The 24941-nt window shown below is 35.0% G+C and overlaps 1 protein-coding gene and 1 pseudogene across 1 annotated transcript in view; both read left to right on the top strand.

Annotated features, from left to right (window-relative positions):
* AP3B1 (adaptor related protein complex 3 subunit beta 1) overlaps positions 1-24941 on the top strand; it is a 276812-nt gene that overhangs the window by 121706 nt on the left and 130165 nt on the right. The window contains exons 9-14 of the mRNA XM_065875497.1: positions 2327-2424; positions 4181-4235; positions 4323-4394; positions 6394-6456; positions 8990-9122; positions 16310-16419. Coding sequence (XP_065731569.1) covers positions 2327-2424; positions 4181-4235; positions 4323-4394; positions 6394-6456; positions 8990-9122; positions 16310-16419 — 531 coding nt within the window. The remainder of the gene's footprint in view (positions 1-2326; positions 2425-4180; positions 4236-4322; positions 4395-6393; positions 6457-8989; positions 9123-16309; positions 16420-24941) is intronic.
* Positions 21084-23313, top strand: LOC136121252 (52 kDa repressor of the inhibitor of the protein kinase pseudogene; annotated as a pseudogene).

The raw sequence follows: 24941 nt of genomic DNA, 5'->3' as shown, positions 1-24941 counted from the left end.
TATTTTAGTATACTCTCGCTTGACCTGGTGGTACTTACGTGCTGTAACTTGCCACCTAAAACTACTTTATAATTGACTCACTGTTAATTTAACTTTGCTTGGAAATTGGTTTTATAGTTCAAATACTCACTGATGAAAAATGTTCTTGAATAGTGAAACAAATAGAGGTAGTTTGTACTTTTTGTACCAGTATGTTTTGGTTCCCCTCTTGTTTGATTGTGTACCAAATAGAGGTAGTTTATTTTTTGTTCCAGTACCTTTTAGTATCCTGCTTATTTGATGATGCTAAATATATACAAAGGTTGACTTTTGAAGAATTGTGAATAGAGGTTCTTTTGTTTAGCCTTATTCTCAACTTGCAAGAGAGACTTTGAGAATTTGTTCAGGAAACTTAGTCTGTCAGTGCTGTGTAGATTGAATTGGTGATAAGAGATACTGGAAGCACTGTTGGGAGGCTATTTGGACAGTCTAGGTAAGGTGATAGAGGAGGAATGGTTAGAAATAGAAAAGTTCTTGTAGGATGTACTTTCTTATGAACGTACATAATGTAACTGCTGAAGGCCTATGAGGTATATTTTTAGTTGTTTTGGAGTTTGGAGTTATGGGAGCTTCCCTCATGGCTTTTACAAATTAGACTATAAATGTCAAATTTTGGGTATTGAAGAGATTTAAAAACTGTTAGATTTGTAGATATTGGGGAAAAGAAGATCCTTTATCCCTTTTGTGTTTGGGAGTGCCCTAATTAATGTATCAGAACAGATGACATACTAAGTGGAATCTAGAATCTTAAAAACATTGACACATATAGAAAGTACAGTTTATTAAGCTTCAGCTTTCTCTTCTATCATATGCTAATACTTATTAGCCACCTGTATGCTTTAATATTTTAAAAAAATGACTGTCACCTATTTGTAGATTAAGTCAATCATTAATTGAGTTTTTCTTAATAAGATTTTAAATTCAGAAGTTTGTTGTATAATTAAAGTGTATTTGTAGATCACAAGTGAAGAAATAAGATATCCTTAAACTCCTCAAATCCCCAAGTAATGTCTGAAAGCTATAAATCAGTCATCTAAAAAAATGTACACAAAAATACCATACAGCAGTAACTTGAGGATCCTGTAACTCTATTTTTTAAAAATGTTTCTTAGTTTTAGAAGAAACTCTTTTTGTTTCGAGCACACTCAGGTGCTGTATACTCCTTAGGCATATGTAAAACTCCTGCCATATATTTATTAGAACTTTATAGTTCAAGCAGAAGTAAAGTAGTATTAATATATCTTCCTCACCAAAGGTGGTAAGATGATTAATTTCTGTAGCTCTCTATCTGCAGTTGCCACACGCTGAACTGGATACTTTCAGCAAGTGGGAAGTCTGGACTTTTGATCTCTGGATCTAAGTGTAGAGGCATGTAGGGGAAACATAGTACTCTTATATTTTATGACAGAGAAATTCTGATTACCCCTATAATAGCTTTGAACCAAAGACTATTTTTAAGGTTCTGCATTTTGAAAAGCAAAATCATTTCAAATGCTGCTGTTTTAGAGGAATTGTTTTAATAGAGTCCCCTTAATTAAAACTTAAATATACTGACCTTCTTTGGTTTTTAAAATTTTAACCTACTTACTGCTGTTATCTTTAAGTGTCTGGTTTCATTCCGTCTCGGAGCAGCAGCAGCACTAGGAAGAGTATGGCATTTGGAGTGTGTGTTGAGCCTTGCCGTATTGGCTCTCAGACTTTGGGTAGTTCGTTTAACATTCATTTTCTTTTCTGAGGATTTATTGCCTTCCTAGGGTTGCCATAACAAACTACCAAAAACTGAGTGGATTAAAACAATAGAAATGTATTCTCTCACATTTCAGGAGGCCAGAAGTCTAAAAATCAAGTTGTCGACAGGATTGGTTCCTCCTGGAGGCTCTAGGGAGAAATTAGCTTCTGGTGGTTGCCAGCAGTCTTTGGCATTACTTGACTTACATGCCTCAGTGCAGTCTCTGCCTCCATCTTCATACTGCCTCTTCTCTGTGTGTCCTTTTCTGTCTCTGATAAGGACACTCACATTGGATTTAGGGCCCCCCAATCAAGTATGATCTCACCTTGGTCATTGCCTTAATAACATCTGCAAAGACTTTATTTCCAAATAAAGTCACATTCTGAGGGTAGACACTCTTAGGGGAACACTATTCAACCTGCTACATAGGGTAACAACATATTCATCTTATTTCACAGCAATTTTGTAGGAGTTAAAGGAAATCATATGTAAGAACATACTTTGAAACTGTAGTATGAAACTGTTATAGTTCTTACTGTTCTCTGCTTTACTTTTTAGGTGGTTATGGCAGTTGCTCAGCTGTATTGGCACATAGCACCAAAATCGGAAGCTGGCATTATTTCTAAATCACTAGTGCGTTTACTTCGTAGCAATAGGTAGGGCATGATTTTTTATGTGTTTTCTTTTGTATTACTTTAAAAGTAATGTTTGAACAAATAAAATGTGTTTCTTAGGCATTTAACATGCAGCTTTGACTGTATTTTATCAATGAGATTTCATACTTAAGGGGATTATTATAAAAGCCTTTAGATTACTGATCTCAAAGTTAATGCTGGGGCTTCCCTGGTGGCGCAGTGGTTGAGAGTCCGCCTGCCGATGCAGGGGACATGGGTTCGTGCCCTGGTCTGGGAGGATCCCACATGCCGCGGAGCGGCTGGGCCCGTGAGCCATGGCCGCTGAGCCTGCGCGTCCGGAGCCTGTGCTCCGCAACGGGAGAGGCCACGACAGTGAGAGGCCCGCGTACCACAAAAACAAAAACAAAAACAAAAAACAAAAAAAAAGTTAATGCTAAATATTGAAGATTTTTTAACCTCAAGCCCAAAGAAGTTGAAAATATTTTTTTGGCATATAGTATATGCTGTTAGCAGTAGCCTAGTATTAGTGTTTGATATTTCTAGGTGTGACAATAATAATGTTTGGGAGTTCTATTAAGTCTGGAATCACTGAAAAACTATATTAAATGTATTATCAGATTGACTTAGTGTAATTATACATGACTTTATATAAAGCAATACATATGCTGAATTATGTAGTTTATGACAGAATTACTGCTCCCTGTAAAGTTACAATATTTAATTACTATAGTTTGTTCTATTTAAGAAAAGAGCTATATTCTTAATAGCTACTTATTTTAAAGAAATGCATGCTCTTTTCATTTCCTGGAGATAGGTAGGTAGGTAGTAGGTAGGTAGGTAGATAGATAGATAGATAGCAGAATACTTTTCTCTTTAATTTTACCTCTCTATAATTCTGCAGTTCAGGTCAACAATTCAGAAAACTTTGAGTTCCTGTGGCATATGCTTTCAGTGTTTAAAAAGATTTTGCCATTTGTTTTGTTTTCTATATTTAAGAATACTATTGTTTCAAGCTATTTAGCTTACCCTGGATATTTTGCAGTAATTATTTTAAATTAAAAAAATTTTTTCCATTGAGTACTTTTGCTATTGGAGTTGGGAGGAGAAAGATAAATATTTATTTTCATCCATACTCAAACTTAGTGCCACAACTTTAGCCCTAGTTTGGCTTTTGCCATTCTTTAGTAAGATACTATTTCCTTTGTCTTTATACGTAGTCGTTCTTTCCCTTTTAACAGCTCAATAATTTTTGTTTTCCATTGCTGGTTCAAAGAAGGATCTGGAATGCATCTTTCACATGAAGCATTATACCAGATTCAGTTCCATGTTCATTTCTTAGATAACTGGATGTAAAATAACATGGCTTTTAAAAAAATATCTTTCACTCTGGGCAGAATTGAGTCACATGGTGAGCCTTCCAGTCAAGAGTGTGTATTAACACTGTGGTCATGTTTGTTCCAGTAGCCCTAAGAATACTTTCTTTGCACGTGTTCAGAGCAGCTACTGTATTGACTCTACATCTTAGGAATGCAGTATTATAAAATTTGTTTTAACTCTTCCTCATGATGAATCAAATCTAATTTAATAGTTTATAGGGAAAATGTATTTTTAAAAGAAGGCATAAATATCTAAGAGTTACTAAAAACTTTTCAGTATTATATTTAAGAGTTCCACTCAGTATGAGTCTTATTGCTGATTTTTTTTCTTTAATGTACTATTTACTTAAAGATATTTCATTGGAGAATATACCCAGTGAAAATTCTCCTTTAATTTCTAGGGAGGTGCAGTATATTGTCCTACAGAATATAGCAACTATGTCAATTCAAAGAAAGGTATGTACATTGTGAACACAAAATTCAAGAGAGAAATGAATACACTAGTACCATAAATGTATTTATATTTTTATTTTTGTAATCTAGGGTATGTTTGAACCTTATCTGAAGAGTTTTTATGTTAGGTCAACCGATCCAACTATGATCAAGATACTGAAGGTATGTATGCTCTTATTTTTCAGATACTCTAATGCATGTTTACTTTGACGCTATTGCTGTAACTTTTGGTTTAGCATCTGTAAAATGGAGACCTTTGTTTTTTTTTTAATAGATACATTGAGGGATTTTCTTTATGCTTTTTAAACTACATTATTTTATACTAATTACTGTGCTACATTCTAATAATACAAAGTTAAGACATGCTACCTGTACCTTGAATAACTCACAGTATGTGAAGGAGACAGACATGGAAACAGATCATTTCAGCACTATGTGTTTTAAGTGATAAAGAGGTTTGAATTGAGTGTTGTGGAAAAAGAGAAAGATGGGGCCAGTTCTCTGGGATATTTAGAAAAGACTGGTGGAAAAGATGATGTTTGATTGGATCTAAAAAGAATAACATGATTTCGTCAATTTTTTTGTTGTTGGTAGGTAAGTTGATTGGGAGGTTGTAGCATTGGGTATAGGAGAAAGGCACATTTTATGCTAACACAAGGGATTATGAAAGAGTGTTGTGTTCAGGGAATGATAACCACAGTATAGAATATAGTTATGGGTATAAAGTTATGATGATTAAAACAGTGTGATATTTAGATAGAAAAATAAGTGGAATAGAAAATGAAGCCTGGAGACAGATCTCTGCATATGAAAATGTACCATATAACAGAGGAGACATTGTAAACCAGTGAGGACTATTCATTAGTAGACTATTCAGTAAATATTGGAATGATTGGTTCTTCACATGGAAACTGAGTTTAATCACAAAAAAACGAAAAATGAAAAACTAAGACACACCCAAATTGAAGGATCAATTTACAAAATAATTGGTTCATAATCATCAAAAGTGTCCACTTCGTGAAGGTCAAAAGAAAGGTTGAGAAACTTTCAGACTGAAGGAGACTAAAGAGACAACTAAATACAATGTATGATATGGGTCTGGATTCTTCTTTTATACATTGTTGAGATAATTAGTGAAATTTAAATGTAAGTTATTAGTGCATAGATGTGATGTATCAGTGTTAATTTCCTGGTTTTCTTGGTTGTGTTGTGGTCTGTAAGACAGTGTCCTTGTTTGTAGAAAATATGTACAGATGTGTTTGGAGATGATGTGGTATCATTTTGATGACTCTGGACTCAAATGGTTCAGATAAAAACTGCTTTTTACCTTTTCTGTACATTAGAGATTGTTTTTTAAAATTGTACAAAAAATTAAAATGTTCTCATCAAAATAAAATGAAAAGTCAATTCATAATCTAGGAGAAAATATTTCCAGTATATATATCTGAAAATTGACTACTATCTGGAATATATAAAGAACTGCTACAATCTGTGCCTTTTAGTTGGAGCATTAGACCATTTACTTTTAATGTAATTATTGATATGAGTGTGTTTATGTCTACATCTTGTGTTTTGTTTGTCCCATCTGTTTCTGTTCCATTTTTCCTTTTTGAAGCTTTCCTTCAGATTAATTGAATTTTTTTTATGAGTAGAAACTGAAAATTTTTAGCAAGCCTATTGGAGATGAGCTTTTAATTGCATATTTCTTGTAACTATAAATCTGGAAGAGAGAATTAAACTGTCTAAATATTTGAGATGGTAGGATGAAGAAAAACTAAATAAGGGAATTAATTGGTATCTGGAATATAGAGGTATTACATGGAGGGCAAGTCGTTTTCTAACTTTATTTAATTAAAAGAAAAAGAAATAAAACTACCTTAAGTTGTTTAGGTTAATTAGATATAAATTATAAAGTTGGGACAAACAACTGAGGAAGACATATGATTCTCTTTTTTATAATTACTTTTAGGCACTGTATAATTATTCTGTTTGTAGGTGTAGGGAGACAAAGTTCACCTGAAGGGTATAATGCCTCCCATTTGTAATAGTGTAACTTTTTTTAAAAACAGAAATTACCTTTCTATTAAATGCATAACCTTTGTTAAATTCATCCTTTTTATTTGTGTTTTAACGTGTTTACTTTCTCTTTTTTCTATCATAGCTTGAAATTTTGACAAACTTGGCAAATGAAGCCAACATATCAACTCTTCTTCGAGAATTTCAGGTTTGTGTACAGTGCTAATTATACAATAACTTCTAAAGCATCTGTTCAGTTTAAAGTAAGATATATATCTTTCTCAATTTAGATATGTGTAATTGTATAAATAAAACAGTGATTTGGGGCAAGATTGACAGCTTATAAATTTTCAAGAATAAACATTAACTACAAATCTAAAATTTAAGGGAAATGAAATGGTAGTCCCTTTCATGTTTTCATATCATAGAATTTGAGAGACTGGTTTATAACTCCTTGTTTGAAAATAAGTCACTGTAAGGATTCTATCTTTTTGTGCTGTCATCATCAGTAGTCCATGCTATACTCTCATGAAAATGGCTTCACTTCTTACATGGTTGTCCCTATTTGATTGGCCTACTACTGTTTTAGACATTGTCCTCTTAGCTTCACGTATAGCTCCAAAAAATTGGTTTAAAATTGGCCTCATCATGAGTTTTTAAATTGTTCTTAATGTTTTGTTTTGCTGTGTTTTTTAAATCATGTGTGCTGATGGATGAGATGCTTCCCAGCTACACATCACCCCCAGATACTAAAAAGTTACTTCATGGATCTTATGCCCTTTATGATGAAAGGGTTAGCTCTGAAGACTTAGTGGGGGAGCACAGTAACAGAAAACCTCATATCAGTATTGCGGGTTTTACATCTCATCAGCAGTTTTCTTAGCAAAGGTATACCACATGCTACACACTAATCACAGAATTTTTGTCAACTCCCAGCTTTTATAGATTTAACTTATTTTGTTGCCATAGTCATTCTGTATGCCTGCATTAAATTTCTTTTTAGCCATATAGACATTGTATTTCTTTTTAACTGTATGATCTTACACTTCTAACAGAAGTAGTAGAATATTATAACATATTCATGCTTTATAATTTTGTAACTGAATTACTATACTTTCATGCTATATATTTTTCTAGAAAAACTCCTTGTAAAATTAGGATATCTGCTCATCTTATATTCACATACCAGAAAATATAGTATCTCAAGTTCTTATCTAGTAATCTGTGGTATAGAACATTGCTTAAATTTGACTTTGTTTTAAAGTTTTTGTCTTTATGTTTGCAGTTTTTGCTTTTCCTCTTATCATGTGTAATCTGTTTGGGTGTCCTTTTGCTGTCTGTTTTCTGCTTATGTCAGGGTTACTGGGGTTTTAGGGAAGGAATCTCAGGTAATTTTATGGCATTATTTACCTGTTTCAGGATATTGGTGATCTAGTCATTTCATTTAATATCAGGATGTTTAGTAAGGTCCACTGTTTAGTCAGACTTTTTAATATATTCTTTCTTCATGTATCCTTTTTTATCAGTCTATATTCTACCTTATTTCTGTGTTTATGGGTTATGTTCATAGATGTGTACAGTTTATTCATAACTTTTTGAGAAAATAGAGAAATTTTCTAAAGACTCAGTTTTTTGTAACTGAGGAAATTAGGTAATCATCTGGGAAATGGTTTTAAATACAGTTGATCTTTCCTACATGGAACTAAGAGAGTTTAATTTGTTTAATTTATTTCCTCAACATTTAATCGTGTTTTGGTACCATTTTCACTAAATTCGTGTGTCTTTTAGATATTTTTGGATTTTCTCCTCCATTTGCCTTTTAGGCACCATTTAAATGCATATCCTGTTTTGCATGTTAGATGAATGTGGTGTTAATTCTACATTAGGTACTTGTCGTTTGAGGTTGGGAGTCATTTTTTAAAATTTCAATTGAAAATGGGATCTTAAATTCCATTTATATATAATGTATATAAATATGCATATTTATTAAAAATAAATTTGTTTCTGTATACAATAAAAGCTTAGTTTTTAAATTAGGAAAGTTATAACCAAAGTGAAATTCTTTAGGTCTATAATAAATATGTGATTGATTAATTTCTTTTTAAGTTTATATAAATATATGGTTTACAGTGTATTTTTAAAGCATTCTTTTCAAGAAAATCTCTTTCAAAAGTGTGGTGTTTTATTTTGTTGCAAATCAAGTATTTATAAAGTCTTTATTGAAATGCTACTCACTGTAGCTATTGCAGTTTACTAACATTCAGATACCATTTTGAAAGTATAAAATGTTTATCAGTAGCATATTGATCCTTTTCCTCCTCTTCTCCCAATTTTTAGCTTTAGTAGCTCTGAAAAAGCAACCCTTTTTTCATAGATTCACAGATGCTGCTGGTAAATGAACTGAAACCTCCAAAGAGAGGGTTCTCATCATCTCTTTCAACCTTGCACTTAAACTAATTGCTGTCCTTGGGTGACTGCTCCCCACTATCTCTTCTGGAGTCACAAGCCACTGTAGCCACAGGTGAATGAACCTGGCTTGAAAATGTGCCTCTTCTGTAGCCACACTCTTTAAGTGAAAAAACAGAACTAAATTAATTCAGGAGTTGGACCTCTTGTTATGCCTTTAGATGAGAAGATTATGTATTCTAGAATTCTTATATTCTGACAGAGCTTAATATATTAGGGATTTTTTTGTTCACTTGATAGTGCCAATGTATTAACTAACTGAGATAATTTTTTAGACCTATGTGAAAAGCCAGGATAAACAGTTTGCAGCAGCCACTATTCAAACTATAGGCAGATGTGCCACCAACATCTCAGAAGTCACTGACACGTGCCTTACTGGCCTGGTGTGTCTGCTGTCCAACAGGGATGGTAAGTTGACAGCTTCATTTTATTTTCAAATAATTTCTCATTTGAATATTCTTGGTATGATCTACAGATTGTAACTTCTTTTTTAGTATTGCATTTTAGCTTTTCCTGTATGTCAGTAGCATGGTTACAATGAATAGTAACATTTTATCTTTGAACTACGCACACGCACACACAGTTTTTTGTTGTTGTTTTAGTAAATTAGATAATTAACTTACAAACAGAATTTTCTTGCCTGACCAGAACTAAGAAAGTATAATTTGTTTATTTTATTTCTTCACAATTTAATCACCTTCATTGCACCCTTTCCACAAAGGTTCTATTTTACTGCTTTTTAATGACATATGTTATGTATAATATTGGTTCACCTGCAGAGGGTGCTAAAAGCAGGCAAATGACTTTACAACATGAGAAGTTATAAAAGCTAGATCAAAAAAGTATGTAAATGTGTAACTTCAAAGTTTTTTTCCAGAAAGTCACTTAATAATTTTATATTCAAGATTAATTAGATTTAAAAGTCATCAGTTTGGAACAGCTTCATGTTTTTAAGCCAAACAGTATCTAAACATTTTGTAAAACTGGATAGGTAATATCCAGTAAAATACATAATCTAGATTTCATACTTTCTGTGGTAAATGTCCGTTATTTCTATGATATGGCTTTAGGATAAATGAGACCTTTTGAAGAAAGAAAGAAAAATGATTCAGCTTTCACCTTTAAAATAATTTATTTAATTAAAATGAGATTAAAACAAGGGATTTTTTTTTTTAGGAAAAGCATAATTTTCTGTGTAAAGTTATTGAAATTATTTGTGGAATTCTAAATATAATTATGTCATATCTAGACCCAGACATATATTACATAGCAACCATAAGGTGAAACATAACAAAATTGATTACTTTATATATTTTATTTGAAAAGTAACTTTTTACTACGTTACGCCTAATTGTCTTTTTCCAGATGTAGATCTCTAGAAAGCTGTAATATTATCGTAAATACTTCTAACGAAAATAATTTGAAACAAAATTTATCCCCAAATAAGAATGATGTTTCTTGTAAGCATAAAATTATTAATTTTAACCTGTAAATTCAAGATATTATGACGGATAGAACATTTTTCTATATGCAGTATTATAACTTCAAATAAGTGGCAAGAAAAATTATCAAGGAAATAGATTTTTTTAAAAAATTGCCTGTGGAAGGTAACTACAGAGGATAGGGTGCTAAATGTCATCCATTTTATCTATTTCTACTTTTAACAATAACATCCTCTTTGTCTCTATTTCTTTGTCACACTTTAAAATGTGAGTTAAAAAATATGTTTTCATTTTCCTATGTCTTTAATAATGACTTTCTAAGACACACTTCAGTTTGATTGCTTACAAAAAGCACCACAAATCAGTTAGAATACTGGCTAGTTCTTTCAAATACAAAATGGATCTAAGGTTTGTCAATTTTATATTTTGACCACTTTTTCTCATGTGAAATTTTCAAGCTGGGTTTTAAAGCAGTTGTTTCTACTTAGGCTTTCTAACACATTAATTTCTCAAAAACTATTTTTTATTGACTTTGATTTAAAAGATGAATATTCTGTACCCCTGTAGTACTTTTTTCTTTTTAGCAAGTTTTGCTTTTATCTATTTTTAAAAAATTTTTATTTTATATTGCCGTATAGTTGATTTACAATGTTATGTTTGTTTCAAGTGTACAACAAAGTGATCCAGTTATACATATACATATATTTATTCTTTTTCAGACTGTTTTCCCATTTAGGCTGTTACAGAATATTAAGAACATTAAGTAGAGTTCTCTGTGCTATACAGTAGGTCCTTGTTGATTATCTGTTTTATTTATAGTTATGTATATATGTTAATCCCAAACTCTTAATTTTTTATTGACTTTGATTTAGAAGATGAATATTCTATACCCTGTAGTACTTTTAAGGGAAGAATAGATCATTTTATTAATTAGTCAATGGGAAACTAATATAATTTATAATCACTCCTCAAGGTAGATTTACTAACTTAAACTCTGACATTTTAATGTTCAGGCTTTTGTTTTCGGTAAACCAAACTCTGTTTATAACAGTGGATTTTTTTTCTGCTTTGAATATTAAGAAAGTTAAATTGTATTTTTCAGGTTCTGGTTTCACAATCATCATTTGCCTGATTCTTTAACTGTTTATCATATGTGCTTCACTTTCACGGTTTGGAAACTGGCTCAGTGACATTAAAGAAATTAATAATATTTTTAACTTAAAATGGTCAGTTGTTACAACAGAGCCCCTTTCTCTTCCTATTGAAAGATCTGCTTTTAGGAATAAATGCTGTGAATGAGGCCTCAGTTTCTTTAAAATCTGTAAGATCTTTTGGCCCTCTAAGGGTCTATGATTCTTTGATTTTATATTAGTATGAATACCTCATCATCTTTTTAGATAATGTATCTTACAACCCCAGGAACAGCACTGAGACTCCATTGTTTTTACATATATTTAGTATATTCTTCTTGACCTGTAGGGTTTTTATTGTTGTTGACTTCTTCCTTCTTGCCATGGACAGGACTTGTAGGCAGACTTGAAGGTTGCCCTAAAATAGTCCGTTATCACTATGTAATTTTCACTGATAAACAGATTTCTTAAAGACCTTAAGGAGAAATCTGCATTTCAGTTGACTTAGGATAATTTAATTCCTCAGTTAATTTTCTTTAGATAATATATTAGCAAAATTTGCTTGTCTGAATAACCTTCTTACCATCTACTGTAAACTAAAAGAATTGGGGCAAAGACTATTTTTTGTTTTGTTTTGTTTTATATAATAGGCATTTGTTGAAAAGTTGAATCAGTTGAGGTATTTAGTATGTGTAGAATAGATGAATAAGTTATTCGTCAGCCTATAGAAAGTTTCTGCCCATAAGGAGCTCACAGCCTAATGGAGGGAGGCAATAATAAACAAGTATACTACAGGGCTCCCCTGGTGGCACAGTGGTTGAGAGTCCGCCTGCCGATGTGGGGGACATGGTTTCGTGCCCCAGTCCGGGAAGATCCCACATGCCGCGAAGCGGCTGGGCCCGTGAGCCATGGCCGCTGAGCCTGCGTGTCCGGAGCCTGTGCTCCACAATGGGAGAGGCCACAACAGTGAGAGGCCTGCGTACCGCAAAACAAAAACAAACAAAAAAAGCAAAAACCAAAAATCAAGTATACTACAGTCTTCTTGTATATTGACCACTTACTCAGTTGCCAGCTGTCTGCTCTCATGCAGAACTAGACTACCTGTGTTTGAATGTTAATGTTGTCTTGAATAAATTACACAATCTCCCTGTGCTTCAGATTCCTCACTTGTAAAATGAAGATAATAGTAGGCTGTACTAATCTTGAGAAACTTAAGTGAAATAATCCAGTCACAGAAAGACAAATACTGAATGTTTCTACTTGTATGACGTATTAAAATAGTCAAATTCATAGAATCCAAGAACAGAAAGGTACTTGCCAGGGGCTAGAAGAAAAGGGAAATGGGCAGCTACTAATCAGCAGGCATCACTTTTAGTTAAGCGAGGTGAATAAGCTCTGGAGATCTACTGTACAACATTGTACGTGTAGTCAGCGGTAAAGTATCATATGGTTAAAAATTTGTTAAGAGGGTAGATCTCATGTTAAGTGTTCTTACCAAAATAAAATTACAGTGTTTAAAAATAGTAGGCTATACTTCTTAGAGTGAGGACCATTAAGTTCTGTTGAGGACAAGGAGAAAGCTTGGAAAGGCCCAGAACATAAGATCACTTTGTACTTGTGGTAGAGTACCACTGCAGTGCTGAGTGAGGTCTTTGAAAACCAGGAGGTAGCATGAAGGAAGAGTAGGGTGGAATTACCCAAAGGGAATGAGAAGGCACCTGGGTAGGGTAGAATAACACCCTCCCCCTCCAACCCAACGCCTAAGATGTCCAGGTCCTGATGCCTGGAATCAGTGAATATGTTACCTAATGTGGCAAAGGGAACTTTACAGATATGATTAAGGTTCTTGAGATACAAACAATAAATGCTGGAGAGGGTGTGGAGAAAAGGGAACCATCCTGCTCTATTGGTGGGAATGTAAATTGATACAGCTACTATGGAGAACAGTATGGAGGTTCCTTACAAAACTAAAAATAGAACTACCATATGACCCAGCAATCCCACTACTGGGCATATACCCTGAGAAAACCATAATTCAAAAACAGTCATGTACCACATTGTTCATTGTAGCACTATTTACAATAGCTGCGACATGGAAGCAACCTAAGTGTCCATCGACAGATGAATGGATAAAGAAGATGTGTATATATACAATGGAATATTACTCAGCCATAAAAAGAAACGAAATTGAATTATTTGTAGTGAGGTGGATGGACCTAGCGTCTATTATACAGAGTGAAGTAAGTCAGAAAGAGAAAAACAAATACCGTATGCTAACACATATATATGGAGTCTTTAAAATTTTTTAAAGAAAAGGTTCTGACAAACTTAGGGGCAGGACAGGAATAAAGACGCAGACGCAGAGAATGGACTTGAGGGCACAGAGAGGGGGAAGGGTAAGCTGGGACAAAGTGAGAGAGTGGCGTGGACATATATACACTACCAAATGTAAAATAGATAGCTAGTGGGAAGCAGCTGCATGGCACAGGGGGATCATCAGCTCCATGCTTTGTGACCACCTAGAGGGGTGGGATAGGGAGACGCAAGAGGGAGGGGGTATGGGGATATATGTATATATATAGCTGATTCAATTTGTTATACAGCAGAAACTAACACGTTAGAAAAAAAAATTCTTGAGATGGAGAGATAATTCATCCAATAATCTTGGGCCCAGTGTAACCAAGAAAGTCAGATGTCAAAAGCAGAGGGTAGAATGATGTCCTTGCTGGCAGGGGGCCTTGAGCCAAGGAATGTGGGTAGCCTCTAAAATTTTGAAAAGGCAAAGAACGGATTTCCCCTTAGAACCTCTGTGGAGAACTTAGTCCTGTTAACACCTTGATTTTAGCTCCATAAGACTTGTGTTAAATTCTGGCTCCAGAACTGTAAAATGATAAATTTGTGTTGCTTGAAGCCACTAAGTTTGTGGTAATCTATAACAACAACAATAGGAAACTAAGGTGCCACCAAAGGGTAAATAATGCCAAATTTATTTCAACTATAGCCAACCCTGCCTCTACATGTGGATAATTAAAATTATACAACTTTTTTTTTTAGGCTAGTTTTGCAATAATACATTTTAAAAAGATAAATTTTTTACTATGGATTCTTTAAAACCACACTTAACCATACTTTACTTTGCATGGTAATTGCTTACTTAACCACTTAATGTTTCCTAGCAGAGTGTAAGTTTGATGAGGGCAGAGTCTCATTCTGATTTGTTTCTGTTTTCCTCATAGCTCCAAGAGGTGGTCTTTATAAAAGTAATACCCGCTCATAGTAACATAGAACATTAGAGATAAAATGGTACATTCTGGTTCTGAGTTTGAATTCTTCAGCGCATTTCTCTTTCTTCATCTTTAAGATGATGATAATAAGGTACCTACCACATGTTATTGTGAGAATTAAAAAGAAATATATCATTTTGTAAACGGAAACATTATGAAATATTAATGTATCATTCCCAGGGAGAAAGAGGGGTGTGTGTGTGTGTGTGTGTGTATACACAAATATATATAATATGAAGTACATATGTTTAATAATAATTAGAATGATAAAAACTTTTGCTTATATACTTAAACGGGGCTAGATAAGAAAATGTATTTCAGAGAAAAAGAGTAACAAAACACAAGTCATGGTATATTTCCAGAATAATATTAAAATAAACCTATGTGTTTGCCTGGGGAATCTCTAATATCCATGAATCTCAGTTAATAAAAATGCCAGAATAATAAGTAAAGGCAATGTTGGTGTATTTCTTTGGCATCAGTAACGTTAGTAATCATTTATATAAGATTCATTCCATTAGGTCAGGTGCTCTTACTAGTTTATGACATTTCTCTACCGGTGCCACTAAAATCGTAACTCTGGACCAGTGGTTAGCCTGTGATAACTCAATCTCAGAATCCCAATTTGAGGATCTGCTTCCTAGAGCCACTCCTAGTAGCGATTACTATATTAGTTAAGGCCCTGGCAAGAAACAGATGACTTAAAAGGGACAATTGAAGAGAATTTAATGAAGGAACTGTTTATTTATAAATTGTGGGTGGGATTAAGGGAAACCAACAAGGTATACTGTAACACCCTGGGGCTCGCAGGGTAGCAAGGTGGGAAGCCTTTACCATATGTAGAATTGAAGTGAAGCGGTTTGAGGAGTCGGGACACTTAACAGACCCTGAAGGAGAGAGCCACTCATAGGAACTGAAACCTTCAATAGAGGAATGCTAGCACTGCCAGGGAGGTCTGGCAGGAGAGGGATCCAGGATAATAAATATTCTCTCCTGCCCCCTGATTTCTTGCTGGTGCTTCCTGTTGGCTAAACATACCTGTAAGTGAGGGACAAAGGAATCTGGATGATACAGTCCGCAGAAGTCAGCCTCTAAGGGCACAGAGTTGGGCCAAGAAATGCAGAGAGTGGATTCATGCATCAAATGGAAACGGTTTAGCTCACAAGCCCACCCTTTCTGGCTTGAAGTCCATGCTATTTCTATAGTAACACCTTTCCTACTACTAATAATACGTGATACTCACTTTTCTAGACATATCACTTAAGGAATTTTTTTAAAGTTTGCTATTTTCTTTAGAATTGAAAAAATGTTATGTAGATTCTAAGTATTTGATTACCACTATATAACTGCTAGGAATCAAAGAACAGTATTTGAGAGCTGTGATTAAACATCAAAGACAGTTGAACATTATGGTGATTGTGTAATCTAACCTCACTTTGCTTTTCTGAATTAAAGAAGCAGAGATTAGAAAGGGATATCAGAAGCTAGGAGACAGCAACAGAAGTTAGAAATTAAAGTATACTCTCCTACTTTATTTTTATTTATTTATTTTTTTACTCTCCTACTTTAGTTGAAGGTTCACCCCCAAAATTTAGATGTACACTCATGGTTATAGTTTTCACCTAGTCATTTAAGACATGTAGAATGTTTTGCTAATTTAAATTTACATTTTACCAAGAATAATGAGTTTGAATTGAATTATACATATTTAATATGCATAATGTGAATTTTTTTTTCAGAAATAGTTGTTGCTGAAAGTGTGGTTGTTATTAAGAAATTACTGCAAATGCAACCCGTACAACATGGTGAAATTATTAAACATATGGCCAAACTCTTGGACAGTATCACTGTGAGTACCAATTAAGAGATCTTTGCTTTTAGTACCAATTCAGCTGAATTTTATTCAGTAAATTATAGTTTTGTAAAAATAAACAGACATACTGAAGTATAATGGTGAAGAGAGCTGAACTCTCCTTGTTCTAAGATTCCACACTGTTGTGGAAGGGAATCACAAATCTGAAAAAAGGGAAGGATACAATAAATACTGCAGTATTGGCTTGGAATTGGAGATATCAATGTGAACTTCATGGGTTTTTATATAGATAGCTAGATGTGTTGGAGTGTATATGCATGTATGTGTGTGTCTACACACATTTGTATGTACACATATGAATTTGTACATGAGTATACAAGCATCTGTTTCCTAATGCTGTCCTTTAAGAGGGCCTACATGCAATAAAAACCCCAGTACCACTGAGCACACCTAGTGCCCAGATCTTGGGTTTTTTTTTTAAATTGAGGTATAATTTCATACCATAAAATTCACCCTTTTAAGTATATAACTCAGTGGTTTTTGGTATATTCACAGGGTTGTGCAACCATGACCACTCTGTAATTCCAGAACGTTTTCATCATCCCTAAAATCAAGTTCCTAACGTGAAACTCCTGATCCTCCCGTTACTGCAGCCCCTGACAACCACTAATCTGCTTTCTGTCACTATGGATTTGCTTATTCTGGACATTTCATACAAATGGAATCATATAATAAGTGGCCTTTTCGGTCTGGCTTTTTTCACTTAGAGTGTTTTCAAGGTTCACGCATGTTGTAGAATGTAGTACTGCATCCCCTTTTATGGTAGACTTTGGTTTTTAAATTCCATTCAGCATTTTTTAAAGGAACCAGGGCTCCTTAGAGAAATGGCTGATTTCTGAGCTACGGCAAGGAAAGAAGATAATCTTGGAACATCTTGTTGGGCCATAAAAACAAGACAGTGCTCACAGAATGGTAGAGACGTGTTGGAAAGATACAAGAGCCAGCTTAAAGGAGCCCCTACTGGCTAATTTGAGCAACAAAATAAATGATGGTAAAAGGATTATAACCTATTGAATAGGGTAAGAATCTCTGAATCCACACTTGAATGGATGAATTAATGAATGAGTAAGGAGGAAGGGAAGTTCTTCCTTACAATGCAAAAACAACTAATAATTATAGAAGAACAATGGATGGAATTAGAGGGCTTCCCTGGTGGCGCAGTGGTTGAGAGTCCGCCTGCCAATGCAGGGGACACGGGTTCGTGCCCCGGTCTGGGAGGATCCCACATACTGCAGAGCGGCTGGGCCCGTGAGCCATGGCCACTGGGCCTGCACGTCCAGAGCCTGTGCTCCACAACGAGAGAGGCCACAGCAGTGAGAGGCCCGCGTACCGCAAAAAAAAAAAAAGGATGGAATTAGAATAGCCATCACAACAGTAATTGATTCACGCGAGAATCATTAACAAATGCTGAAAACTAGGGGGTGAAATTTTGAGTAGTAACAGGATATTTGCACAGTTTCAAGGTACAAATAACCTCATAAGTTATTCTTAATTTAAAAGGGCAAATTATTGACTTTTGACTTTACAACGGAGAAGCCTAGCAGACACTACCTGAACCAAATGAACATTGTTATCATTGCCAGAAATGGGATTATGTACCTTCTGATAAGATACACCGAATAGAACTCGGCATCAAGTCTGTTGAATTCCTGCCAAAAGTGAATAACTTGAATCTAATCATGAGACAAAACCAAATGAGGGTATTCTACAAAATAATTGTCTTACAGTCTTTAAAAATGCTAATATCATAAAATGGAAAGAAAAACTCAGGAACTTTTGCAGGTTAAAAGAGATTAGAAGGATATGACAACTCTATGTAACATAATTTTGGATTTTCTTTTGCTATAAAGGATTTTATAGGGATAATTGGAAAAATCTCAATAAAATCTTTAGAATAGTTAATAGTATTGGTTCAGTGTTCAGTTTCCTGATTTTTAAATAGTTCTACTGTGTTCATTATATACGGGCATTCCTTTTTTTAGGAGGTTTACACTGAAGTATTTCAGAGTATTAGGGCATATCTACAACTTTGAGTGATTTGGAAACCAAAATGTGTTTGTATATGTAGAAAGCTAGAGCAAATGTAGTAAAATGTTGACATTGGGAAATGTGGGTGAAGGGTATTCAGAAATTCCTTTTATTCTTCTTGTAAGTTTTCTATACATCTGAAGTTGTTTAAAAATTAAATTAAATTTAAAAATAAATACTAATTTTTGTTCTGTCACATTACATGTCCTTACATTAATATCGCTATACTTCACTTTGCCCATCACTTTGCCCACCAATATAAAATGGTGAGGGTAAAAGAACCTATGTTATTGAAAGTATTGTGTTAGTTAAGAAATGTAAAGCTCTTAGAACATTGCCTGGCACACAGCACCGTGTGTTAGCTGTTATTGTTATTTGTGTCCTATTTCATTCTCTTCTTCCTTTAGAACTAAAGTTTTTGGAAGAATTACCTGAAAAGAATTTTATTTCCTTACCTTCAACTCGTCAACCCATCACAGTCTGATTTTGACACTCCACTACTTCTGCTTTTGCAAGGTCATTGACTGTCTCCTTTTATTAAATCCAGTGGATAATTTGCTGTCCACATCTTTCTTGATCTTTCATTAGCATTTGATTTCGCTGACCACTGCTTCCCTTTTGAGACATTCTCTCCATTGCTTCTGTCTGGTTTTTCTTCAAACTCTTCTCCATTGTGTTTGTCTTTTGCTCTGCCTGTCCCTTGAATGTTGGTTAGTTTGACAGCTAATGTTCCTAACTAGAGGGGTTGTAGTTTAAGGAGGGGGCAGTATATTACAGCCAGCCCTCATATTCGTAAGTTTTGCATCCACAGACTCAACCAACAGGGGGTGGAAATTTTGATCCAGGTTGGTTGAATCTGCATATGCAAAACCTGTGACTGTGTATTTTTTGAAAAAAAAATCTGCGTGTAAGTGGACCCATGCAGCTCAAACCCGTGTTGTGCAAGGGTCACCCTTCTTCCTTGTTTGAGGATGGGGTAATCTATACTCAGAGTCTGTTCAGAGGGATCATATTTGTATAGTTAAAGGTAATAGATGGCTAGGTTTGGAGCGTACTAGTCAGGACCAATTTTTAATCTTTCTAGTGGCAAAGTTTTCTTTCCTTCAGAGTGTTATTAAAGCTTGCAGGGCAGTGACACATTTATCTTAAAGCTAAGAATAATACTCACAGGGTCACTTAGCATCTGATCTACCACATTCTCACCACTGTTCTTTGTCTTCATATCTACTGTTATTGTTGATTAATCATCAAAGTCAGGACTTATTACAAAGACTGTGTATGAGAGGCTAAGAGAGTGGATTTGAAAACCAGATGAGTTGTGTTCAAATTTAGTCTCTGCCTTTTACTAGCTTTGTGATCTTAAGCAATACTTGACTTCTCCCTGCTCCAGTTTTCTTCTCTGTAAAATGGGAACCGTAGTACTAATATCTATAGATCTGTTGTGAGGAATAAATGAGTCAACACATTTGAAACACTTAAAACAGAGCTTCATGTAAGCTATAATTATGATCGTGGCTATATTTAAAGTTTTTGAGGAAGACAGACTTAATGATAGGGTTTGAATTTAGTAAGCATCCTTGTTGCTTCAATTCTATTTTACTAATTTATTTAACATAACTCCTGTAGTGCTAATCATATGCCAGGCACTATTCTAAGCAGCTTAAAAATATAAATCACTGATTTTAATAACAACTCTGAAAGATACGTTCTATTCTGTATATTTTACATAAAAGAAAATTGAGGCACAGAGAGGTTAAGTAACTTGCCTAAGGTCACATAGCTAGTAGGTCTGCTTTCTTAACCAATACATCATGCTGTTTTCCATTTCTAGTCTCTCTTTTTTGTATTCAATTCACTTGCCTACTCACTGACCTGGCCAGGACTTTATTGTTGTTTCCTTTTGATTCCCCTAAATCATTGAGAAATTAGGCATTAGATTGGTCCAAATGTTTGACATTATTTGTCAGTGATCTATTGATGGGAGATAAGAGGGTAAAATCTTTTCCTCAAGTCTACTGAGATAGGCATCCAGCATCCCTGTGTACCAAGCATCAAATTTCAGTAGTATTTTTAGTCATTGTAACAATCACAAATACTCCTACAGGTATTTAGATACCTTTTAGACAAGTGTTACATCATCTAGTAAGAACCACTTTTCTAAGCAAGAACTAATGAACCACAGCAGTGAACTCTAGTTTGGGGAAATCAAAGAATAGAGATACACAAATATATGTATATATTTATACACATAATTAGAATGTATAAAGATAGACTAGGAATGTCTAACAAAAGTGCTGAGAACTCTTGAAAAAGAAGGGCCATAATATAAAGGAAATTCTAATAATCTGGAACTAAAAATATTGAACAGTCATAGAAAATCTAGGGGTGGGATGGGATTGGGGTGGAATAAATGTGTTTTGAAGGTCTCATGGGAGGAAGAGAGGGGAGAGAAGTGAAATTATTTTCATATTCTCAACTTGTGTTTAAAAAGTAGTAAGGTGCCCTCCACCTCTCGGCACACCGGCCTGTCTCCCCTTCCCATCCCCGACGGGCAGGCGGGCTGCCTGAGGAAGGGGGAGGGGAGGGCTGCGCCGGCCGGCAGGCAGATGACGATGCGGAGCTTCTGCATGGCCCCCAGCTGCACGCGGAAGAGCACGCAGTCGGACCTGGCCTTTTTCAGGTTCCCGCGGGATCCAGCCAGATGTCAGAAGTTAGTGGAGAATTGTAGGAGAGCCGACTTAGAAGTTAAAACGCGTGATCAACTAATTTAACATTACCGATTGTGTGCCAAACACTTTGAGACTTATATGATCCGTAGAACTAGTCCTTATAGGGCAGTTCTTCGAAATAATGCAATACCAACAATATTTGATCTTACCAACCATTTGAATAATCCACACAGACACAGAAAAAACGAATAAAAGAATTGAGTGAAGATGAAATCAGGACACTGAAACAGAAGAAAATTGATGAAACTTCTGAACAGGAACCAAAACATAAGGAAATAAACAACAGCAATGCTCAGGACCCCAGTGCAGAAGAAGGGGGTGAAGAGCAGGATGAAGACATTTTACCTTTAACCCTTGAAGAGAAGGAAAACAAAGAATATTTAAAATCTTTATTTGAAATTTTAATTCTTATGGGGAAACAGAACATACCTCTGGATGGACATGAAGCTGATGAAATCCCAGAAGGTCTCTTTACTCCTGATAACCTTCAGGCACTCCTGGAGTGCCGGATCAGTTCTGGTGAAGAGGTTCTGAGAAGGCGCTTTGAGACAATGGCAGTTAACACATTGTTCTGTTTGAAAACACAGCAAAAACAGATGCTAGACATCTGTGAGAGCTGCATTCGGGAAGAAACCCTCAGGGAAGTGAGACTCTCACTTCTTTTCCATTGTCATTGATGATGTGGTGGACGTAGCAGAGGAAGAGCACCTGCCTGTGTTGGTGAGGTTTGTTGACGAAGCTCACAACCTGAGAGAGGAATTTGTGGGCTTCCTGCCTTATGAAGCCGATGCAGAAATTTTGGCTGTGAAATTTCACACTACGATAACTGAGAAGTGGGGATTAAACATGGAGTACTGTCGTGGCCAGGCTTACATTGTGTCCAGTGGATTTTCTTCCAAAGTGAAAGTTGTTGCTTCTAGACTTTTAGAGAAATATCCCCAAGCTATCTACACACTCTGCTCTTCCTGTGCCTTAAATACGTGGTTGGCAAAATCAGTGCCTGTTATGGGAGTATCTGTCGCATTAGGAACAATTGAAGAAGTTTGTTCTTTTTTCCATCAATCACCACAACTGCTTTTAGAGCTTTACAATGTAATTCCTGTCCTCTTTCAGAACAGTGAAGAAAGGGGCAAAGAACTGAAGGAAATTTGCCATTCTCAGTGGACAGGCAGGCATGATGCGTTTGGAATCTTAGTGGACCTCCTACCAGCACTTGTTTCGTGTTTAGATGGTATAATTAGTGACACAAATGTTAGATGGAATAACTGTATAGCTGGCCAAGCGTTTGTACTCTTTAGTGCGGTAACAGATTTTGATTTCATTGTTACCATTGTTGTTCTTAAAAATGTTCTATCTTTTACAAGAGCCTTTGGGAAAAATCTTCAGGGGCAAACCTCTGATGCGTTCTTTGCAGCCAGTAGTTTGACTGCAGTGCTGCATTCACTAAATGAAGTGATGGAAAATATCGAAGTTTATCATGAATTTTAGTTTGAGGAAGCCACAAATTTGGCAACCAAACTTGATATTCAGATGAAACTCCCAGGGAAATTTCGCAGAGCTCAGCACAGTAACCTGAAATCTCAGCTAACCTCTGTGAGTTACTATAAACTCTTAAGTGTTCCAACAGTGAAACACATTATTCAGGAACTGGAAGATATATTCTCAGAACAGCACCTCAAAGCTCTTAAATGCTTATCTCTGGTACCCTCTGTCATGGGACAGCTCAAATTCAATACATCAGAGGAGCATGATGCATTGTTGGAGAATCAAGTGGAAACACAGAGGGAAACATACAGAACTTCCATCCACTATTTATGAAGCCCTTCATCTGCCAGACATCGAGTTTTTCCCTAATGTTTATGCATTGCTGAAGGTCCTATGTATTCTTCCTGTGACAAAGGTTGAGAATGAATGCTATGAAAATGGGCGAAATCATCTCAAAGCATACCTGAGGAACACTTTGACAGACCAAAGGTCAAGTAACTTGGCTTTGCTTAACATAAATTTTGATATAAAACACGATTTGGATTTAATGGTGGATACATATATCAAACTCTATACAAGTAAGTCAGAGCTCCCTACAGATAATTCAGAAACCATTGAAAATACCTAAGAGACTTTTAAAATAGGCTTTCTTTTATATCTGATATTTGAAAAAATCTGTCAGAAATTTGAAAATATCTTACAGAAAAGTTGTAAGGTGTACGTAGGCCACTTAATCACTGAATATCTTGATCTGTAGGCCTCCCATTGAGTACATTAGTCATTGATAATCCGCCTGTTTAAATGGCCCGTTTGAACTCCCATGCTTTGGAGACCTAACTGTTCTTCCAGAAGATAGCATTGAAAGTACCACGTTACACTCTGTGTGATCTCTGCTAATGGCACTTTGGAATTGTATTAGTTAAGTCATTTTAGACATAATATTTATCGCTGTGGATCCAGTTGTCAGGGATTGAATTATCAGTTCTTTGAAGAAATAAATTTTGAGGAGGTATGGGAGGAAGGAATACATTTTATAAAATGTTACAATGAACCTCATGACTGACCTTTGAATGGTAGGAGTTTTAAGTATGCTGTTAAAAATCCGTAAGGGACAGTTAAGAAAATTATCAGACTGAAAGAGAAATGTGTGAGCTTGCCAAACAAGAATTTCAGTGTACATTCTGTCTTTATCAAATGAAGTTAAAGGAACAAATTATAGTTAAAGTTTGAATGGAAGAGCCTGCCATTGTTGTTCCACATCTGGTTGTTGCTGTTTACATTCTATTCCTTTATTGAGCCTACATCCTCATAAGCTTTTTGAACACTTCTGTTTCATGGGCAAGACAGGATCAGAGGCCATGGATACTGACAACCAATTTGTTTGTATTCTTGGTTTTTTTCCAAGACTGTATCTACTGCCTCATCTTGATTTACAAGCAAAACCTAGAAAAACTACAAAAATAAGTGTTTTGTAGTTTATCTGGGAATAATACAGAAAATATTGCTGTTATTTTTGGTGAAGAAAATCAATCTTGTATAGTTTATTTCAACCTAAATAAAATGTGAATTTTGTTTAAAAAATAGTAAGGTGAAAATAGCTTATCTTAGGGTGAAAACAGTGGGTTTTGATAGGGAAAACAGTTAATTCCTTGTGTATAAAGAATGATCGAGAAATGTGTGTCTGGTTATGAGAAAGAAATAAATAGGAATGTGGAGTTCTGTATTCCCCATCATCTTGTGCAGAATTTAGTTAAAACTTGTGCTTTTACGCTTGTTCTGCTCTTGTTAGAAAGGAAGACGCAAAGGCAAGGGAGTGTTAGGGCTTTCAGGAGAATGCAGCTGCTTATACGTGAAACCTGTGGCAGTATATAAGACCCATATCAAGCAAACCACAGACTTTCTTGGAAGAAGAATTTGTTGTATTTGATTATGTCCCTGTATGGGGCTCAGGAAAATGTTTGATTGCATCGACTTTCTCTACGGCAGTTGTTGGAATATTAGCCAAGTACATACTTTCTTACAAATCTATATAGCAAAGCTTGTTTTTCTGTTTTTGTCAGATAGAAGATAACTATTAGTGGAATACAAAATATGGTGGGAATTCCAAATTCACAAAAGGAAAAAAAGAAAAGCAAAATGTAAAGTAAATAATACATTTTTAAAAATTAAAATGGAACAGTTAAAATCAAGAAGTAAGATGGAAGAGTAAAAATCAAATATATCCTACTCTGAATATGAATGGATTGCATTCTCTCA

The sequence above is a fragment of the Phocoena phocoena genome, chromosome 3 (genome assembly GCF_963924675.1).
Source record: "Phocoena phocoena chromosome 3, mPhoPho1.1, whole genome shotgun sequence".
In the NCBI taxonomy this organism is placed as follows: Eukaryota; Metazoa; Chordata; class Mammalia; order Artiodactyla; family Phocoenidae; genus Phocoena; species Phocoena phocoena.
Note: the sequence above shows the minus strand (reverse complement) of the source record. Positions and strands in the feature narration are given on the sequence as shown.